Raw genomic sequence first — 24,046 nt, 5'->3', positions numbered from 1 at the left:
TAATCAAACGAAACGAATACGACGCTCATTTGGTTGATTTTAACGTTGTTAAAGAAGACACCAGGAAAAATACTAACGCCGCTGAGAGAAATAGCGGATACATCGAGCTCATATCCACTCAAATGATTCAAAAAGCTGGCGTAGATGATATTGATAAAATCAATAGAAAACTCGCTGCAATTAATATCTCTGTTGATGGTAAAATTGATTTTAACAAGATCCCATAAGCAATGAAGGATTTATTAATCAATCTACCTCCTATCATTGCATCAGGAGTATTAAAATGGACGAGTGCATCAAATACTCTCAGGTATACAGCACCTGTCACTGGCGCGTACAGAATAAATCATTTTTCCTCAGAGAGATTTAGAATCACCTGTGAAAAATATAAATGGCGACACCACTCAGATAGATTTCTCGGTACGCTAAATATTTTGTTAGATAAAAATATCGAAGAGACAATTAAATTCGAATTCGCTGACGCTAATAAACCAGCACCACCAGAGATATCTATATGGTGGTCTATAGAATTTCTCGCTGAGATGCCTTCTTCATTTAGTTTTTGGCAGATAGATATAATGGAATACAGGTACAGTCAAACTCGTGCATGGCAAATGTCGCTGAAAAGTATCATCGACGTCTATCAGGTAAAAATAAAAAAATGCCAACGCAGATTAGTCATCATCGACGTTGCTGTTTATTCTGTCTCAGCGGTCATAACCGGCGTTGGAATAATCCTATCCGCGTTAACGATGACCGCTCCCATAGTTATCACGGTGATTGTTTCTACAACCACCACGCTAGCTGGTGTATTCGGTATCATAACGAAAAAAATATCCTCGTGTACTAACACAAAATTAATCGCGTATAAAGATAAACTAAACACAGCAACAGCAGCGTACTCTAAATTATCTTTGCTGCTGTCAGAAAGTCTCAATGACGGCGTTATATCCGACGCAGAATTCGCGCTGATATCTAAGATTTATAATCAAGCGATTAAAGACATCAATATAAATAATGACCGAGTTACTGCAGCAGATCGCGACGAACACGACGGTGACAAAAACAACGATGATATCAGCTAGCTCAACTAAACCCGAATTCAGTATCATTTTTCCTACCCCTATTTCCATCGACGAGATAGCACTGGCTCAGTTATGCGTTTATTACAGCTGGCCAAATATCAGATCAAAATCATTTGGTGGATTACATTCAAATAATTCCCTTGTTTTTGCTTATAAAAACAAAGACGATTTTACTCCTGATTGGAATGTGGTTGGATTACCAGCAGGTAGTTATCAGATCGATCAGATCAATGATGAGCTCGTGCATAGAATAAAGAATATAACAGGATCCGATCCAGGAATAAAAATAACTGTACACGAACCAACATCAAAATCAATTATCGAGATAAGCTCGAATTATCAGATTGATATCTACGCTAGCTCAATAAGAACCGTATTAGGTTGGCCTGAGATCAAACCACCAGCACCACCGATACCACCAGAACCTAAAAAATCTGACTTCATCAAGATAGACAAGCAACGTCAACGTTAACTGTTTTTGACGAAATAAGAAATGTGGTAGCCACATACCCTAGTAAACGTCTTGATTATTACACATATCCAGGATCCAGTGATAAAGTCATGCTGTGGAAATTCATGAAGTATTCACCAAATACAACAACATTTATGGATTATTCCGCCTATGAGGTCATTGCGATATTTAATGGTGTGAGTGGAAAATATCGCAATGAATTAGGTCATCTGAAACGGCGTTTTGATGAGTGTATCTTTGATGTATCATCAATCTCACGTAGCGAGATTATTAAAAATGTGGAAAAAATGAATTATTTAGCATCTAACTTGGAATATGTTCATCAATTGCTAATTCAGATGGTAATTGATGATAATTCAATTAGTAAATTGTTTTTCAAGCACAAATATTCACTGAATGATGATGAGGAAATAAGAAAATTTAAATTACCCGGCTACAACGTAGAATGAATTGAGAAAATCTCTCACTGATACCATCGATGAATTATGTCCTAAATTACACGCTGCATGGAGAAAAAAAATACTGCTACAACCGCCATCCATTCTTAAACGCGATACCGCCGAGGATGGCACTGGCAGGCATCTCTCACCTGAGATAGTCAATATAACAACCACCATCGCGGTCAATCTTAATTGTGATATCGTCGAGAATAGCTACATCGCTGATGCATCCGTCTCTGATCAAGCGAAACAAGGGTTCGTCTTGTATTCGTTTTCGCCAAAAGATCCACCGGGATTTCTACTGATACAAGAACCAATCAATCCTGTTTATCTTAGATGACATAATAGGATGTTACAGCAGGTGAATTTTTCACTGACTGATCAATCCGGACATCTGCTAGATACACGCGGAGAAACGTTGAGCATAAATCTGTTAATAAAATCATGAAAATAAAAAATATTTTTTTATAAATCTGTAGATTTTTTGTTATTTTCAGTGAATTTCTTGTTTTTTTGACTGTTTTGGTCGTTTTTTTTGTGACTGTTTTTGTTGATTTTATGACTGTTTTGGTTGAGTAGGATACCCGATTCTCTAAATGATTTCAATTAGAAGGGATACAAGATTCAACAAAAACAAGCAAAAATCAACCAAAATCAACCAAAAACAAACAAAATCAACTCAGAAAACAGGCAAAAAACAGGCAAAATAGTCAAAAATCGATGATTTTTATTGACTCTTGTATCTCTTCTAATTGAAATCATTTAGAGAATCGGGTATCTTAACCAAACTGATGAGTGAAATTGACCAAAACAGTCAAAAATCAACCAAAATAACCAAAAATTCACCGAAAATAACAGAAAAAAACAAGAAATTCACTGAAAATAACAGAAAAAAATATCTACAGAAAATAAAATATTCTGCAGAAAATAAAAATATTCTACAATTTTTCAATATCTATCAATCTCCGCAATTGTCGTGCGCGTGTGTCTATTGTTTTTTTTTTTGACTCGTATTCATCAGATAACATGATCGAATCTTTTCAACAACACGTGCGAACGGAGCAAAATCACCTATGCCAGATTCATCAATGTTGATGAGCGATTTATACATCGCAGATTGTATTTTTTTATGAGTCTGTATTCGGACGACAGTGTGTATCTGTTTTCTTGTTTGTGTTGCATGATTGTATCAAAATCAGCAATGATTTTATCAGAATCTAAATCATCTGATAATTGTATCTCCTTGGTTTTTAGCACCTCAATAGATTTTATTATCTCGTTAATATTTTCTTGATTCATATTCATGAATGATTTTACTTATCTAATATGAGAGGAAAATAAGAAAATTTGATCCAGCTACCAGACTTGTACGAGAAGGTTGAGTTGGTTATCTCCTCTGCAACAAGCCGTACTAAATTGGGATTGATACCAAAATATCTTGCAGCAGAGGCCATTGATTGAAAATATAATTCCTCGTTTGTCTCCATATTTGCTGATTTTACTGCCTTAGAAACTTTACATCCACCAACATTCCCCTTCCTCAGATTTTCACTCTGTGTAATTGCTTGTAGATATTTTATGGAATTATTTAGTTTGTTTCCATCAATATGATCAATAACTAATCCGTGTTCGATGGGTCCGTGAAAACACTCAAACACAAATCTGTGATTATAACAGTTTAATCTACCACCGGTCATAAACATGATATAACCATTTTTATTAATGTTACCGAGTGGTTTTTTCAATCTGCAGTGTCTGACTGTGCCATCAGCTGATGCTTCGTAGTTATCAATGATTGGATGTCTCCTGTATTGGGGATTCATTATATAATATCCATTTGTCTAAATCAAAGTTTGTCTGAGAATCTACTCAAATAATCCTCCTCACACTTGATAGCGATATTGCTATTGGGTGATTTGTTGTCATAATGTCGTTTTAGTTCTCTGTATCTTTTTCCGCCACATTCTAAACATATTCTAGTCTTTCCCCGAATTCCAATGTTGCATCTGATACATCTCGTAGGACCAACTCCACCTCGTTTTACATAAGCTAAATGTATTCCGCAATATTCTTTTCTGCATGATCTGCCGCAACAAGTAAACGAACCAACCATGTATGGTCGACGTGGAAAGCAGCTGATATTGATAATACGATGAACGATACACGAGCCAAAAAGATAATTAACTCACTCAGCAACGATAAATTTATATTCAGAATAAAATTCATTGTGAATAATGAAAATGACATTTGGATTACTCGTGATAAAGTGATCCTGTGATAAACGGAAAAAAATCTGTCACAGTGAGTAATAATTCCAAGCCAGGATTATTGACAGGCATAGATAAACCATATTATGTACGAGCTTATCTTGTAGCTGTTGTTGTTTATGGCATATACAAACTGAATAAGCCTGTTGCTGAGAATCTTGCTAAGATGAAAATGTCGGTGAGGATAAACTGTGTAGCTGAACGAGTGATAGAACATTTCACGAACATAAAACGCGGAAACGGATTGACAGATTTAAGAAAAGAAAAAATAAATGACTGGGCAGAATCAGTTGCTGATGGTGCATCAATAAGCGATGTTGCTGCGTTATCAGTGAAATTGAAATTTCCCATCACGGTAAAAACGATATCAGGTGGGATATTGTACTCCCAAAGGATCTCCCATCGAGATAATTGATCATAATTCTCATGCTTGGAGTAGCGCAGTAACTGTTTTTCCTCGGAATCGTGTTATTAGATTCTATTCTGCCACAGAAAATTCTGTGGGGAATATGTTTGATTTTATTTACGAGGTGAGTAAATCAGATCCTGTATCTGTTTGGTTATTTTCCAGCGATGATCGATATCATCAGTTCGTCAGACCCAACGGGGATATGTATTGAAGCGAAAAATTACATGATTCAATGACGGAGATAGCAAAAAAATATTCAGTAAATAAAGAATTACTTGTTAATTGTTTCACGATTCCGTCTGTTGATCCTCATGCAGCAAGAGAGAAAAATTCGTGGAAACCAACCAGAAAAGATTTTCTTAAGGGTGTTCAAGATAGTTGCGTTGAGTATGGTCATGGTGGATTATGGAACACAAAATATAATTTTATTGATATGATTTCGTTTGACATGATAGCGTGTTATCCGGGTAGTTTCTTAGGGATGGGAGAATGCAGCAAATATTTTACTCAGTTTGGTCATCCTTGCGACGAAATGACAAGAATATCAATTAACGGTCTGTTACCGGATTTCCCCCTGACAGGATTCGCTAAAGTTACATCATTCAAGTTCGCAGCAGGATTACATAAAATATGTTATGTTTGGTTTGGAAGACATTTATCAGAACAGAGAAGGATTCCAATATTATTATTGAGATATATGCTAGATTCTGCCATGTTAACGTCGTTGATGGTCAGCGAAGCAATTATTTCGTATCAGAAACAATTTGACGTCTGGCTACCAACCGAACTCGACGACGCAAAGGATTTAGGTAGAACAATTATTGGGAAATTCACTCAAGGTGGCGCTTATGATCATCAGAGACGTAATTGCAGATTGATCATGGATGAGGCTGAGTTAGATTTTATAATCGCTGATACCGCTGAGAGAGGCATATTTTGTGCCAGAGAAGATATTTACGTCGCTGATGGAATGAAATTAGGTACCGTGGTTAATTATCTTGAAGAAGAATCACCTCAGTATGTTCATCTAATATCATCAATGTTAGCGTATGAGAGTATAAATCTTTTATCGATGATAAACAGATTTCCTGATACCGCGGTTAGAGTAGCTACTGATTCGTTTTATATTGACAAAAAATACCTACCAGAGTTAGAAAAACTAACCGGAGATGGTTCATGGGTTACATGGCGAGTGAAGGATGAGTATATTCTACATTGTTGTGAAGACGCTGACGTAGCTGATGAGGAAAAATACCACTCAGATAGCATATCAGAAACATCAACAGCACCATCTGTGCATGATCCCGCTGCAAGATACAAGATGGTCTACATAAACGGACCGGGAGGATCAGGAAAAACTACCAGAATGATTGAATTATTCAAGAACTCCGATATGATCGTGTTGACACCAACGCATCGATTAGCACGGGAGATGAAACAGCGAGGAGTAAATTCGTGTACGTATCATAGTTTTATCAAGTACATTGGTGATACGTGGAGTCCGTCCAGGATGGGAGAAAAATATGTGAATAAAAAAATTATATGGGATGAGATTTGTACAGTATTTGCTGGTACATTAAAAATGTTCCTGGAATGGTTATCAACAAAAAATACTGCTGTGATTATGTGTGGTGATCACGGTCAACCTAATCCTATTGATGGTGAATCGCCTCATACGTGGTTGAAAAATTTTGTGGATTATTATGAGGAGGTCGATACTGATTATAGATCGCTAGATGGTAGATTGAGTGATTTCAAAAACTAATTCGATTAAAATCAAATAGGGTTCAGTGTGATGTAATGAGAGAGGTAATTCAGGAAACATCAATGAAAGATTTTTTATCAATATGGACTCCGAACGATTTGATAGTTGCCAGCAGAAAAATAATCAGAGATGTTCTTCAGCAAAAACTACTCAAGATACATCAGGAAAAATTCCCTCTGGTGCCTGTTCCGCTGTGTTATAGGCCAATCGATACCAGATTACAAAATATCGACGTCGATATACCTGGTAAAGGTAAACAGAATTTAGTGTTAAATGATATAGTCGTCGTTGATATCTGTTTCGTCGACGACATGCTAGGTGCAGAAAAATCGGCGTGGACGTTAGGATACGCTATGACGATACATTCTTCACAGGGATTAACTATCTCAGATTGTCGAGTTTGGATCGTAGATGATAACATCGAATGGTCTAATCTAGTGTATTTAGCTGTATCTAGAGTGAGGAAAATATCTCAGTTGGGTAGAATTACCTTAGATAGATTAGTTATCAACGACGAAACGAACGAATACGTGATTTAAAAAAAATTATTCAGCTATAAACAAACTGATAAAAAAAAAATAACCACAAATTCGACCTCGATCCAGATTTTATTTTATCGCTGAAAGAAAAACAAAATAATCACTGTTCCGGTTGTAATTGTATTATGACGTGGACGTATCAAAAGAATGATTCAAGACAATTTACCGTGGACAGAATAAATAATAATCTGGGACATAACAGAAAAAATGTCACTCTAGCTTGTTTAGAGTGTAATAGACGCGGCATAGATTATTTGTGTGACTGAGGAGGTAATTGAGTATCAGCCGGAATTACTTGTAATTCTTCTCATGTAAAGCCGCGCTGAGGAGCGAAAACATCGAGTGTGTAGATAGCTGGTCTACCTGATGATCTCGTTACAGATACTATCTTGTGTGTCGTCACGCTCCAAATAGGATCCGTCGCTCTTTTTCTGCCTCCCTCAGCCTCGCCGTGTTTATATAAGTACCTAACAATAACATCACCGAGGACCGGTCGAATTGAAAAATCTTTTCGACGAATAGGTATAAAATTTTTTTGCATAGCTATTGCTGGCTTCATGTTTATCGATCTTGTTATCTCGTTATTTATCGCTGAGATAACGCTCTGTAACCTGACGACCCAGTCGCTGGATCGTTTATCCTGAATGAATTCTCTCGCGTATTGATATCCAAATAGTTTTTCAGCCAGTGTACTGTTAAATCGCTCAGCAATAGCCTGATCGTTATGAATGTTGACCCTACCGCGTCTTATTGCTACATTTCTTTTGTTCATCAAATAAGCAACAGCACCAAGGAATTCTCGTCCAGGATCAACCTGAAGCAATCTTGGCCATGTTAATGGACCTCGTTGATATATTTTCTCAAACGCATTAGCTACCTCAGTTGCTGTTTTAGTTATCAGTGGTTCAGCTTCTTTGTATCTGCTAGCAATATCTATCACGGTTAACACGTATTTGTATGTTTTATCGTTAACGGTATCGTGCGGTAGAAACATGATATCAGCCTGATGGACCTCATTTGGAACGCTGACATCAAAATGTGCGTATTCTATTCATTTGGGCGGCTGTAGATAAATCTGCCAGATAGCTTGTTTAGATAACCATGTAGCAGCTACTGATGGTTTTACCTTAGCAGCCTTCGCTAGTTTCTTGATCGCTGATTTACCTCTCCAGACTCCAACAGGAGAATAATAAATCTCTTCCATATAATATTATTTACCACCAAAACTAATTTGCCTTTCATAGTGGCATTAATCACCCAGCTGGCTAATCTTTCTTTGAGAGTCTTATTTTTTATAGAATTTATTGCATGAATTAATTTGATGTCAGCTAGATGCCGTTGTTGTAGATCTTTGCTTCGATATTCAAGATTGTGAATATAACACGCTCGATCGATTGCGTTTGCAGGATCCTCACCAGGATTCGGTTGATCTTGATCATTCAATCTGATATCGAGTCGTGTTTCTGGTCCGCAGTAATTGTATCCTGGTAGATGTTTTTCTCCGGGGTATTTGGACCAGAAGAATCCAGGTAACGACGATAATTTTGCTGTGACGTCACCTCCATATTTTCTTCTTTTTCTATCGTTTTTATCTTAGCTGGTTTTTCACCCGATGAAGAGAATCGAAATTTTTTTTGTGCCGCATATTTCGCATTTACCAGTAACGGCTGATCTATTATTTTTTGTAACGATCGTAGCTAGATCCACCGTTGGAGTTCGTGTTCTACACCGCACACAATATAAATCCATGATATAATTATACCATGAATGTAATTGATTTTTTGGCTACAAAGAAATCTGTTCCGGTGAAGCACCATGCTGCTTTACCTAATTCGATTAGAATGATTATAATAGGACCATCGGGGTCGGGTAAAACACAGTTATTGCTGAATCTGATTATGAGGTGGCTAAAATGGGACAAATTGTATTTGGTTGCACGATCCGTAGATGATCAAAGATGCTATCAGGTATTGAAAGAGTTTAATGAAAATGCGGCGTTGCTGAATAACGGTGAGAATATAATTGATTTTATCACTGATGTAAAAGAGGCTCCTTCGGTTGATGCTCTAGATGGTTCGATAAATAATTTGGTTGTTTATGACGACGTGATGCTAGATAAACAATCTAATCCTGCCAGAATATTCTCTCGTGGATGACATAAAAATACTGATGTTGTTTATGTAACTCAGAGATATACTCAAATACCTAAGGTAATCAGAGATAATTGTAACATGTTAGCGATCTTCAACGGTGTAGATACACATACGTTAAGAAATATTCATCAGACTTGGTGTAGCGGCGACATGGATATAAACAAATTTAAAAATTTCTTTGGACGAGCTCAATCTACACCATATGGATTCGTAACGGTGAATTTATGTGATCCTAGAACCAGATATCGAGTTGGCCTAGATAGAATCTTTTAACGATGAGAATCTTAAAAATCCATTTAGACACGACAGCAGCAGGGAGGGCACCTACCAGCAGTCGGTCGTCAAAATGTAATCAGAGATCAATAAAAAATCATGAACAGTTTATTCTGCAGCTAGATCTTCGAACCAAGGTTTTATTTTCGGATTGAGGGTCAATAACGATGTAACTCTTCCAGGAAACCTCTATTCGATAAATAGAACCTTTCTCCGGTTTAGATTTCTGTGGAAGGTTTTATTTTTGTCGGCACCCCTTGGTCTGTTCGCCCTCCCTGCTGCTTACATACAAATTGTAATTAATTGCTTTTATTTTACTTTAGGAAATACCCAAGTCCTTAAACTGTTGATTAAGTATAACAAGAAACAGAGAAAGAATACTAAAAGCGATGTTTCAAAACATCATGTGTCATGCTGCATGAATTTTCATCTAATGTGGAACTTCTATATGCTAACAGGCTTTGGAAGAAAAATGCTAGATGCCATGGTAAAGAATTATCATTGTAAGGTGTCATTATCTGCTGATGATAATTTTAATGAATACTTCCTATTTGAAGTCTTAAATGCACAGTTTCAAGACAAATCATATGTAAACCACTTTGTTGATGGCGTGCTTCACAGTGTTTACACATGTGCTCAGGAGTCCTTGTCCATTGACTCAGTTGAAATTGATCCTAGAATACAAGAAGATGTCAGAGAAAGAATCAAGGAGAGAAAAGAATTAGACTGTGCCTGGATTGAATTTATTGGTGAGGATAAGCCAATAAAAGTATATACTGTATGTTGCAAAGATCAGCAACACTTTGTAATGCAAATAATAACAGAGGTAATAACAGATGCTACAAAATCTTTCAACATTCACAAAGAATGGGTTACTGCAGACTTGATGTGGCAATGGGTGATGACAAGATTTGAATATCTTAAGGAAATAAGCCTAAAATTTCCCAGCACAGAGATAATCCAGGATAAAAACCAAAATGCCTTTCTGCTGAAGGGTCCTAGGGATGAAGTCAAGGCTGCTGCAGGACATCTTGAAGAACTCCTGAAGATTGCTCATAAAGACGTTCATGAGGAAGTCTTCTCTCCAGGTTACCAGTTTGAAATTTTCACTTCTTCAGAAATGTATGACTGTATTGACAAGTCCTTACCGAAGCTTCCAGTGGTATGGATACCAAATCATCTGACAAAGGAAATACATCTCTTTTCCAGAGATCCTGAACAGTTAAAAGGTATGGATAAGAGTATCAAAGGTTGCATTACAGAAAGACTTTATCTGTTGTCAAAAGACCATTCCATGTTGCCGTCAGAGAAAATACACTTATTAGAAGAGCTAAAGAAGAAACACGAGGGAAGGATTGTGATCAATCTACTAGAATCTCCTACAGGCTTACTTGTGACTACTGCAGATGACATATTTAGCATTGTTGATGCTGTAGTGCAAACAATTATCAGCAATGAAATAGGTGAAATTCATCCTGAGACTTGTGTTCCAGAGAATCCTGTTGGAAGAGATGGACAACCAGACTGTAAATCTGAATTCAGTGCTATCAATTCAGATGTGGAAAAGAACAATTTGTCCTCAGATGGTTCTGACTCTGATAAGAAACTTGCAAGGTCATTTGAAGTAAATGATAAAAATTTGTTTCAAAAGCTTTTGAAAGAACATATGGAAAACTTTAATCAAATAGCAAAAGAACATTGTGTCAGCATTGAAATATTCGAGACACAAAGCAGAGTTGGATTCCAACTAAAAGGCTTAGAGAAAGATGTGAGTCATGTAGTTGAAATCATCTGTAGGACAGCAAAACAGCAAATGCAACAACAGCAAGATATTAGAAACACAGATGGTGCTGCTGAAAAGATTCATAAACACATGACACATAGTCCGAATGCTGTAGGAAAGCCAGAGAGCAGCAAAATGTCTGGTAAGTACTATTATATTTCCTTCAGATGCACAGGCTTCAGCTAATTCACTGGGGACAATAGCTGTGATTTAAGTAGCCAAATAACAAGCAAGACTTCAGGACATTCACTTTCTCAAGAACTTTAAAAATGAGGACATATTGTGCCCCAGCAACTTTGCTGGTAGATCATTTACCATCGCATGCAGTTTTAGTGAGCTGACTTTTGCTACCAATCTCCTAATTTCAAAGCCTGATAATTTAAATTCAAATGAAGTATGTCGAGTAATTAGTCATAGGTCTCCAAGCTTTATCACACAGGTTAAACATTACAACAAGTATTTTCATGAAATTAAGTAAAGTAATTAAGTTTGGTATCAATATTCATTTTAAAACACTTTATTTACGTTTCATATTACCAGCACAACACATAAATGATATGGCGGTTAAACGTTGTTAAAAAGTTATATTTTGAAACCGGATGTGTCAATCTTAATTTGTCTTTAAATTTTTTACAGTTTATCCTATTTCACGCCATACACTTAGAAAAGTCAAATGTTTATTAATGGAATTTTTAAAAATTGTATTGGCCTGTCATAAGATGGAATGTATTATGTTATCTGTCTGTTCCCAATTTAGTTTCCCCACAAGAACTGACAGTCTTCAAACTTTGTGCATAGTTTACCTTTGGCATAAGGAAGAAGTTAAACAATTTTAGATCAGAATATCATAGTCAAGACCACTGTAACTGAAAGAATAACACATGTTATATATCATTGACCTGTACCACACTTTATGGATGGCCTTCACGTAAGAATACGAAAGAAGCAGATCAGTTTTTTGGTCAGAAACTGAAAGGTTCAGTTCACAATGACTTCAGTTCTCTACATCACAGACCTAGAATAAACATTGTGGAAGGTTTGTACATTAAGTAAGGTACAAGACTATTGAAGGTAAATGAAAGAAAAATGGTTTTTGCACAGTAACTACATGGTATAGTTCTAGACAATATACAACGACCAATGTTTTTAGATGGTTTGCACTGCAGGTATGGAAGAAGCCAATTTATTTGATAATTTTGATAATTTGACCAAATTCAAATATTTCTTTATTGATAATTTGCATATTCTGGTAAGTTGCAAAAAATTATCATTTCTTGGCAACTTCTAATAAATTACTGAAAAATGTACTCATTAAGTATGTGTGCCATGTTTATGCTTCATGAGGTTATACCCTACTTCTAAACTCTACAACATCAACATCATTTTCAAGACAATTTTACAGACTAGGAGAAGGATGTAGTTCTGCAATTATACCAAATGATACAGACTTTCTACTGGCATTAAAACAAACAGCTGTTATGTGTATTGATTTTGTGTGCTTGACTTTTGTCTGTGATTGAGGGTATAGTAGTTATGGCCTACTTTACTGTTATAAGTTTTTAAAGTTGTTTACTGATATCTGAGTTCAAGGTCTAGTAGTGTCTACAAACATAAAATGTTCTGGAAGCAAACTTTTTACCGACATCCTGGTCATTTTATGTGTCTTAGGTTTTAATATAATAAGTCAGTGGTAAACAAAATTATTAATTCCTATCTTAAGATCAGTCTGTGGAATCATTTTGATTTCAATTGTGTTCAGATATAATTTAAGAGGAATTATTTTTTAAAATTATTTATAAGAATTAAAAAGGTGTAATCAAATATTTTCCAATATGGCTATCACAGCAGTCATCTTGAAAGTCTTGTTATTGCTACTCCTTCACAATGGTTGTATCAATATTGAGTTTTGACTAAAAGACTTAGGATGTCTAGTTGGTGCTAAACAAAAATGGTGCCAATCTAACATCAGAGTTATGGTCTGCACAACAGCCATCTTGAAAATCTTGTTGTTCTCTCTTTCTGAAAGAATGAGTGTATAATAAGTACCCAATTTTCACTCAAAGACATTGTATGATGTTTAGCTATATAAAAATAAAATCTATCTGACAACCAATATCATCTTAAAAATCTTATTGCAACTCTTATTGAACAGAAAGTTGTATTAACATTCTGTTTTCTCTGCTAGATTTCTGATGACATCCAGTTGGTCTCAAATGAGACTGGTGCCAATCTGCCACAGCAGTCATCTTGAAAATTGTTATTGCTACTCCTGAATGGAAAGTCATATCTTAAAATGATTGTTTTCTCTACTCTTCTCCAATTGGATGGATATATCAACATGGAGTTTTCAGGAATAGACTTCATTTGATACCTAGTTTGTCCTATTTGAAAATAGTGCCAGTATGGCTGCCGTGATGACTGCCAGAAAATGCTTGTTGCTACACCTCCCTTAAATTATATCCTATGTTTCTCTAAAAAACATTGAATATCATGATGGGGTTCTTTTAATTATCCATGGATAAAATTGGTATAATACTGAGTGTACAAGTATTTAATACAAGTAGGAATTTTTATCGTAAACAATTTGTTGATAATTATTCTAATTTTTTTCAGTTTTCAGCTTGTTTTCCAATTCTGACTTTGTGCTTCAGGACTGTAGCCTTGGTGCCAATTGTTTGTTGCTATTTTTCTTGTGCACACTGCATGTATTTTCTTCCTGATTTATGTAACAAGCATTGGTTATTTGTGTATATGAACATTATTAGACTATCCAAATGTCTGATCATTGTTGTCTTTTCAGAAAATGATAGATGGTGGCAAGGAAATGTATTCATTACAAGAAATTTAAAGCTATGTATGACACACATATAGACTGTGCCTTAGTTTGTACTAGTGTTCCTCAGATTCATCATAGTGTTTGTGCTTCATGGACAGAAAGAATCTGGCCCAAAGTACATTGAAAATATCTTAAGATCTTAAGAGTAAAGAAAGACATTACAAGTCCAGAATAATGGAATGCAGTGTGCTGAGTCTGCACCCTTAAACATCATCACTGGCCAGTATAGTATGGGATGTCATGATGGTTTTCCCACCCTCCTAATCAAAAGTGGTGTCAAGAATGCCAAGGGCTTATGGGTTGTTAGCTCACATTCTTCAAAGGCATGGATGGATTATTGTGCATGAGGTGACTAGTGACAATACAGTTGTTGGCCTCTGGTGAATTTGTGCTTTGTCATTCCTCACAGTTCTCCAGGAATGGCTTGTAGCTAGCTGTAGACTGTCCTGTCCATTAGGCAGCCCAGTGGGTGTAAGACTCCCAGCATGTCTTAGAGCCTGTATAAGTCTGGACATATTAGATATAGTTTAGACTTTGATGGTATGTTTTGTCATCCATCAGTCCATACACCACCATTCTGACTGTTGACATTCCAGCCAGTAGCTGGCCATAAAGGTTCATGACTGACCATAAATCCATCATATCAGTGAACCACACCATATGTCCCAGATGACTGCACCATTGTGCATAGTGTTACATTGTGATCTGATTAACCGATTTGTTTCACTGCTTGTACTGCCCATTGAGCCAACTTAGACCAGCCAGTTAATGGGTCATGTGTCCAGCTGGTAGCCATGTTAACCAGCCTGTACACTTCCCAGTATTACTTGCTAGCAATACAGGCCATGGCACTTGCCTGGCTGATGTCATGCAAGGACTTGGGTAATTCTTTATGATGTACCTATTTGGGAAATAATAGGCCTTAGACAGGAATGATGGTACTGCAATTTCTAAGCATCTGCCACTGTTGCAAACCAGGGTTTGAAGGTGAGGGCCTCAGTAGGCATGGACGATTAGGATGATGAACCCTCTTTCCATCTACTGCCTTAGTTGGCACCCCAGCTGGTTGAACTGATCATGATTTTGAACAAAATAGTATCTTTCCTGGGTACTGTACAACAACTGACAGAAATTTCTCTTTAAGATCTTCAGCCAAAGTTATGATCAGCATGGATGCCAGTTGGGAAATCCACCTGTCACTCAGCTTCACTACTTAGTACCAAATGAGGGCAAGAATAAGTTTTTATTCACATCAGCCTTTAGAAATTAAATCCATAGTAAATGTGTTTCGTTTCTGAAGGAATCACTTCAAAGCAAAGGTTCTGATGGACAATCTATTGATGGCACCTCCTTAAACCAGAGTGGGACAGAAACACCAGACCTTTGCATTCTGTCTTGGAAGAAAATCCAGTCTGGCGTAAATGTTCTTTTTACCATTTTATTCAGACCATTGATGTCTATTTGACTTATAATTGTCTTCTTTGAAATGACATGATAGTTGTAAAAAATATAACTTTCCTGGCAAATACTTGATCGGATATTAAGTTTAGCTGTGCCCTAATGTCACTCAAGTCATATGTCTATTTTTAACATTATACAGAAAAGTTAAAGTCTTTTACTATTTATCATTTGTGATTTCCATTCTTTTTTCATCTCATTTCATTTTCACTCCTTCATCCATCATTTTGTTTACATCAGATGACAACTGTCATACCCCATGAAATTATGGGTGAGATACGTTTTAATAGGGAAAATAAAAATATCTAACATGGACACTTTAGCAAAAGTGACAATGATGCATTAACTCATTATGTCATATTATCATTTTCCATAGTAAATACCATACCTACTATAAAGTTTTTCTGATCCTTCCTATGTAGACATGGCAACAGAAGAAGATGCAACTCCTATTCCTCCCCCTAGAGCCAAAATAATGAAATCCTCTGCAACAGAGAATGCTGGGCTACATGAAGGAGTCAAGGACGGTAAGAACCATATGGAATTTTCATGTGCTAGACTACTTTTTAAGCTGTAGGGGAAGTCTTTAGGAAATTTAACCTGATCCAAAATTGCAGATATTAATTACATGATCCACTTGTAGCTTGTCAGATAATCCAGTGTGATGTCAGCTTCACACATCTGATTTGGTCATACTGCTTGAGTATAGTTTTATGTATGTGCATGTTTGCTCTTACTGTTTGAGTATAGTTTTGTATATGTGCATGTTTGCTCATACTGCTTGAGTATAGTTTTGTGTATGTGCTCATACTGCTTGAGTATAGTTTTGTGTATGTGCTCTTACTGCTTGAGTATAGTTTTGTGTATGTGCTCATACTTCTTGAGTATAGTTTTTTGTATGTGATGTAGTTAATATTCAGTACATCTGTTACTACCCCTACTAGCAGAAAGGGGTTGACAGATTTATTGGTGTTCGCACATGGGCAAAATGCATAGGTTCGTGCATTCTTGTCTCAGAATTAGTTAGCACAGTTACATCAGGTAGACAGAAGAAAGTTAATAAGCTTCCATGGATACTCTGGTCATTAAATAGATTTAAAAATCAAAAATGTAGTTTATTTTTTCACCATTTTAGTCAAACCTATCTTAGCAACATGATACAGAAGCCAGTTGATCTAGGCAAATATAAAGTATCCTTTATATAATATAAAAATGAACTGGTTAGGTTTTCATGCCATTTCAGCAATTTGTATGTCACCAAGTGCAAAATTTCTGAATGAATATCTGGGCTTGTTGAGTGGTGCAGTCCTTTAAAGCCAAGAGTTGGTTGAATCACTGTTTAACAGTTAGTTGATACTGACTACATTTATGTCAGAAATACTTCAAATAACTTACATTGTCATTCTGAAAATAGCATTAAAAAAATTGTGGTTGACTATTGCAGTTGTGGCAAAATGTCATCAAATAAATGAATGGTTTTATGTATTCATATATGTGTACTATGTTTATAGGTGTTTACAATTGTGTTCGGTCACTTGGCAGTATTGGTCTGTGTGAACCAGTTCCACAAATCATCATCTTATTCCTTGTCATTTGCAGTCTATATCTGTTTTTGTTCAAACCCAGAATTACCATCATGCAATTTATCATGAAATTTCTGCTCATCCTATAGCGGGCCTAAGAGTGTTGACTCAGCAGTTTTGAGTTCACTTACAAACTTTCTAACTTGCTTCACCATTATGAAACCTATCTATGGTACAAAGCTTTTCATTCACTGAGTACTCCTTTTGCTTAATTTGTTCCATGATTCCTTTACACAGCTGTACTATAATAAGGTTCTCACAGAAGTGCTGGCAGGTTATTGTTGTTGTTGTGGGGTTTAATGCCATTTTTCAGCACATGATAGGCTATGCATAGTGGCCAGTATTAATGGTGGAGGAAGAACCTGGGAAAACCACAGGAAGAGCCACTGACCCACGAGAAGCTACTGGCAAGCTTTCTCACATACCAACTTTGGCCGAATCCTAGATGGCAGTGATCTATAATGGAGAGCGCTTTAGACCACTCGGCCACTCGGGGCCCCATGCTTGCAGGTATTGATGTGTTGGTTGATTGACATTTTGCATGTTTTAGTAGAAGAGAACATGCCATGATTATACAGTTTACATTTTAGAAAAGAATCAAAAGATTTAAAACATCAATTTCACCTAATAAGACAGCAGATATGGATTCTGGTACCCAGACTATAAAACCTTTAATTGACTTCTTTTTCAACAATCTCTTTGACAGACTTTGACCAAATTTGACAGAAAACATGTTAATAAAGTGTTTTCAGGATTTTACAAATGATGCCAACCTGCTATCAAATGTGGACACTTCTACTGAAAATAGAAAAATCTTTTTTAAACATTTTTTCAAAAACTGCTTAACGGAATTGGACCTCAATTTGCAGAAATTATAAACAGCTTCCATGGATTTACAAATAATTTCAAACTACCATCAAGCTGCTATTACTTAAAATAGAAAGTATTGTACTTCAAACAGCTTCTTTCTAAAAGCTGCTAAACTGAATATTACCACATTTTACAGAAAGCATCCTGGCATTATGAGCTTTCATATTTGTACAAATGATACCAATCGGTAACATAAATATGGATGAAGATACCAGAAATGGAGGAACCTTGAACCTTTTTAACTATTCAAAAGGAGTTTAATAAATTTTTGACAGGGTACTCACAAATCCACATTTCTTCAACTGTTGCTGTTGAATTTGCCTGTTGGGCAGATTTTGGCTATATATGCACTGTCAGTAATACATGGAGCCTTTTGTTTCAATTCTGTGATTTCCATTTCTAATAGTAACTGTTATCTGTACAGTGAGGTCAATTCAAGTTTATGTTTGCATAATATAAAGTGTTATTAAGCTACACCCATGTTTGATAAAAAAAGGTCTTTACAGATAATGGCTTTTCTTGTGACCGATCAGTGACATAAACTTGTGATTTGTATGACACATCACAATTACAGAAGACACATCACAATTACAGATGACACATCACAATTACAGATGACACATCACAGTTACAGATGTCATTTCATGCATAATACAACTTGATGTACTGCAATTAGATCCTGAAGTATACACTAATTAAAAAATTGGGCATTGCAATTTTAAATATTCTACATAAGCATATTATTAAAATTATTGATTATGTGTAATGAATCATGTGAGCAAGAAAGACATACTATTCTTAAGAATTTTTTAAGATCTCATTGTTTTGGTTTTTTCAGGCTCAGTCTTCAAAAGGTTTCGAGTAAAGGTTCAAAAGGGCCTGCTACATGAAGCACAGGTATCTTAATTGATGTACAAAATATGCATGTGTAGAGTTTAATGACACATCAGCACAGTCCTAGCCATTCAGTGCCAAGTTAGTTTTTAGTATTGCAAAACAACAATAGAAAGATAAAGACAAAATCCCAAAACTTCAGTGTCCAATTTTTTTTTAGCTCTGCGTGTCATAAATCTGAAAAGATTATAAGAAGACCTGTTGTCTGTCATCCATTGCCCATCCAGTTTAGCACAAGTGTGTTATCACTACTAATCCAAAACTGTGTTGGCAATAACTATGAACTTGATACACACACATTCATATAGGCCATGGAATAGTCTTCCTTTGCTATTTACTTAACGTCATGTTCACATAAATACATCCAACAGATTTGTAAATAAAGACTATACTGTTCATCTATTTTTTGGAGGGGGTAAAACATTTAGAAATTAAATACAAAGGGACTATCCCCCATGTGACCTTGACCTGAAAAATGTTGTCACACATAATTTTTTCATGTTTGATTCACAATGATTTGTTCATGATTATTTAGAAACCCATCTATACAGTCATGATATGAAGGTGGACAGACAATTAGCATTCATTCTTTTAGGCAAGGCATTAATTAGTATAAACAAAATTGAATGGCATAAAATAATTGACAAATTTTTATATATACCCCCACCCACCATGAAATTATTTTGCCAACCATGCATAATATATATGTCTGCATATGTTCTTCATTGTTTCTCAGATATTTTGTCCTTTCCTTCCATACTGACAGATTTTCAAAGGTCTGAGGTGATAACATTGCCTGTATATGCAACTGGTACTTTACCAAATGCAGGTTTTATAGTATTATCAATATATATAAAATGAAATTGCTAACAGTACACATGATTTCAAATATAATTGTAAATATTTTATGATGTTTATCTTTATTGCTTGTTTGACAAGGCTGTAAAATGAATCTTTAATTGCATTGACGGCTAATATGTGGCTTTGTTTTTTAAATGATCTTAAACAAGTATCCTGGTAGAACCTCTTTATCTACTCCAAACTTTAAGTGCAAGAAGTTTTTTCTTCAAAGGTTGTAAATTTCAATTATTTCCTGTTTATTCTGAATCTTCTTTGTTAATTCTAGGGTTTTTCTGAAAGAAGTGATGAATAAAGTTGCCTTTTTCATGAAGATCACTTTGTTGATGCATTGAACAGCCACTGATAAAGCACAGCCTTCAATATCTGAAAATGAATTCTGCACATTTAAATACTGTCATATTTTCAAACATTCAGTGTTGTTTTCTGAGTCATGAATAAACTTGCAGAAGAACATTTTCTAGCCAAGACTGTGTATCTTTTTTTTTAATTTGATAACGTTATTTTTACTGAATAAAATTGAGTATAAAGCATTTCATGCATTCCTTTATCCATTGTCCATTGCATCTACATTATACATAGTATTACATTTATGTGTAATTGCTAATGGTTATAATTAATACTGTTTTGTATATATGATTTATATAGTGTGTTTGACTTTTGTCCATGAATAAGGATAGAGTTTTGGCCTACTAGACTTTTGTCATTCTTTTAAAGATGTTTCACTTTAATTTGAGTTCAAGACCTAGCCTTGATTAAACCATAGAATGTTCTGGAGTCAAACTTGTTGACAATGTTTTGGAATTTTCCGATAGTGTTTCAGAAAATGCTATTGTGATATAGGTTAAGTGTAGATGCATAAAAAGAGGGGTTTTGTAAACAACATCTTCATTCCTGTTTAATACAAGTCTTTGGGAATCTATGATCAGAGTTTATAGTTCACATATATTTTGAGAGGTATTATGTATTGAAATGACTGATTGGAATTACAAAGTGTTCATTGACTTTTCAGACTAAAGCACTAATTTGGGGGTTAATGTGAATTCATTCAAAGACATTCTGGATTATATCATTGTGATACCTCAAGACTCTTGGTATATGAGCACATTTAATATTGGAATTTATTCAGAATATTGTTTACTTTTAGACCTGAGATAGAGCATTTAGGATTTTGGGGAATTTAGTTCACAATTACTCTAAGTTCCTTTAAATTTTTTATTTTTGTTGTTGTCATGGTTGTAGGGTTTAATGCCATTTTTCAGCACAAGATATGCTATACATGGTGGCCAGTATAAATGGTGGAGGAAGAGCCCCGGAAAACCCTGGAAAGAACCACGGACCCACAAGAAGCTACTGGCAAGCTTTCTCACATACTCATATTGGCTGAACACAAGAATTGAACCCACACAAACAGAGATGATATGGCAATGATCTGTAATGGCGAGTGCTTTAGACCACTCAGTCACTTGGGGACGCTTTTATTATTGTATTCTAGATAAATAAATTATTTGTTGATTTTACTAAACTTGCTGGTTTTGCTTCTATTGCATAGTTTCAGATCATAGGGTTGTAACAGTATGCCTCAAGTTCATTTTCGTTTTCAGAAATTATTATTGCTGCACATGTCTCTGACAGTTATTCAGTTTTATAAATTAGACTGTTTTCTTGACGTAAACTTTTTTAAAATTTTATTTATAGGACATGTGCAGTAAATGATAACTGTACTACATGAATGTCTTATTCATTTATGGTAAGATTGTTTTTGCTTTTTTTATTTATATATCGCCTTCAGTAATTTGTTCTAAGGGGTATTTGGAAATAGGATGGAAATTTAAGGGAAACTATAACAAATTGATAATCAATACAGCAAACACTTATGAAACATCATTGTTTGAGAAGAATATTGAAAAGTTACTACTTGATGCAAAGCATTATGCAGATTTCCACATGCGTTGATGCTAATTATTGGGAATTCAGACACATAACCATGCCACAGGCCACTACAGGCACATCAACTGTTTTAGTGCTGGATCTTATTTCAAAATTCTAGGGAAATAAATTATATGTTGAATTTTAGAAAACTTGTTGGTTTTCGCTCTTTTGTATTGCTTAGTATAAAGCCATAGAGTTGTAATAAGTGACAGATGGCATAAAACCCACTCTGTAATAAAATCCTTGACTGTATTCCATTGGTTATGGAGACATCCACATTTTTGTCACAACATAATGAGACATGCAAAACACATTACAAATACTCACAAATATCTCAACGTTTTTTAAAAAATGGTATTTTCAGTAGTAATAAAAAATATAGAATAAACTGAGACACTTTGGGAGTGATATATTTTTTTTAACACATTAACCCCTGGAGCTTTTTGTCATTTTTGCCTGAAAATCGAGTAGGAAACACATTTTGAAAGCTATTTCTGAATAGACTCGAAAATACCAAATCCCCGGTCATCTTTCAATAACATACTGCCTAGTTGTGTTAGAAACATTGTTTTTCATTGGCTTTTTGACTCGTGCATGAGCAGAAGGGTAAATGTTGGATTATTTTTAATTTTTAATTTTATTTTTTTATTTTTTTTGTGCTCGATGGAGCAATTATTTTTGTATGGAGACCACTCTTTATTCCAAATGCCCATCTTATCCTACTTTTTGCAAAGGCTCATCTGTCTGTTTGCAGTTCATACTGGTTTGCCTTAGATCTGAGACCAAAAAGTTTAAAATCTGGACACAAAATCTGATTCCAACCATGGGCGAATTTTGGGTTAAAAAAAGTCGGGTCCATAAAATGAGGTTTTTCTATCTGTATTTTGTAGTGCAACAAGATATTCCAGGTTATTTGGTATCATTGTAGAGCTACATCTGCCTCACTTTCTATAATACCACCCACTTTAGCGTATCATGCATGACCATAACACTACAGAGCTCGGCAGTAGGCTACTACCTCCTGCCCCGTAAAGTCGTCGCTTGGGGTTAATGTGTTAAAATCAACAGTATACATGTCGCTAGCATATTATCTGTATAACTAGTAAACAGTCCTGCTTAGAGCCCATGTAAAACTATCCCCAGGACAGTTTATATTGCTTATACAATAGATTTCCACACATTCAGCTAAAAGGTATGGTGGTCACACATAAGCAATTAACATTTAACAAATTACTTAATTGGCTTAGAGAATAGCTAGAGTGAAGCCTTATTAAATCCTTTAAATCAGAGATGCCTGCCTTAAAACAAAGTGATAAAACATAATTGCCTTGAATGAGAAATGATTAAGTCTTCATTATTAAAGATTATTGATAAGTTCATGATCAGTAGCAATGTTACTTTAAACTCTGATTTCACTCCATATATAAGACATCTGAGAATGTGTACAATTATATAACATCAGAACAATGTACAAGTGTGATTCTTTTTTGAAGGTAAAATGTTGAAATGCAGCAGTGATTCAGTAAAGGGTGATCTGCAAAGTGAGCAGAGAACCAAAACTAAATTGCAAACAGCTTATTGACATTAGTCATTGTGGATTGCAAACACCTTATTGACATTAGTCATTGTGGATTGCAAAGACCTTATTGACATTAGTCATTGTGAATTGCAAACACCTAATTGACATTAGTCATTGTGGATTGCAAACACCTAATTGACATTAGTCATTGTGGATTGCAAACACCTTATTGACATTAGTCATTGTGGATTGCAAAGACCTTATTGACATTAGTCATTGTGGATTGCAAACACCTTATTGACATTAGTCATTGTGGATTACATGACATCTGTTGACACAGCAATATGACCCAGCACATTTGACACTGTCAAAGATATGCAGATGTATTTTCAACTTCAACTAATACCTGGACCTTCAGTTTCTATAATATTTTGAATGCAATAGCATCTAGAACTGGTAAAAATATACGTAACATAAGACCATGTCCATTAGATGTGTATGAGACCGAAGAAAACCCAGCAAGATCCCTCGTGACTAATTAATTCCCTTGTGATGACTTACCTCCTTTGTGATGACTTACCTAAATATAAGTACCACTGTTCTCAAGATAATGTGATAAAACAATGTTCCTTTTTATCTTGTAACCCATGTCAAAAATCCAAAACTACATAAAAGGTAGTTCTTGCATGTACCTTTGGGAGCTAATACAACTGGTGATCTCATGAAATAAATGGTGATAGTAGAGAATCTCAAAGATAATAAAAGAATAACCAAGACATTATCAGGAAATACTGGTACACAAGATGACAGACCATGCTGTTCATGACTCCCTCCAAGCTTATATGACTGGCCAGAAGAATCTTCAAACTTGAACAAATATATTGCACAATAAAAAATCATTCAGAAATTT

General features: G+C 35.4%; 1 protein-coding gene across 1 annotated transcript in view; it reads left to right on the top strand.

Moving 5' to 3' along the window:
• The window catches only part of LOC149770912 (uncharacterized), a 134,054-nt gene that overhangs the window by 14,237 nt on the left and 95,771 nt on the right, over positions 1-24,046 (top strand). Inside the window, exons 3-5 of the mRNA XM_089948990.1 lie at positions 9,727-11,328; positions 15,903-16,007; positions 18,772-18,830. Coding sequence (XP_089805116.1) covers positions 9,727-11,328; positions 15,903-16,007; positions 18,772-18,830 — 1,766 coding nt within the window. The remainder of the gene's footprint in view (positions 1-9,726; positions 11,329-15,902; positions 16,008-18,771; positions 18,831-24,046) is intronic.

Source organism: Sinohyriopsis cumingii, unplaced genomic scaffold (assembly GCF_028554795.1).
Source record: "Sinohyriopsis cumingii isolate HCF-2022 unplaced genomic scaffold, ASM2855479v2 utg002220l, whole genome shotgun sequence".
In the NCBI taxonomy this organism is placed as follows: Eukaryota; Metazoa; Mollusca; class Bivalvia; order Unionida; family Unionidae; genus Sinohyriopsis; species Sinohyriopsis cumingii.
Note: the sequence above shows the minus strand (reverse complement) of the source record. Positions and strands in the feature narration are given on the sequence as shown.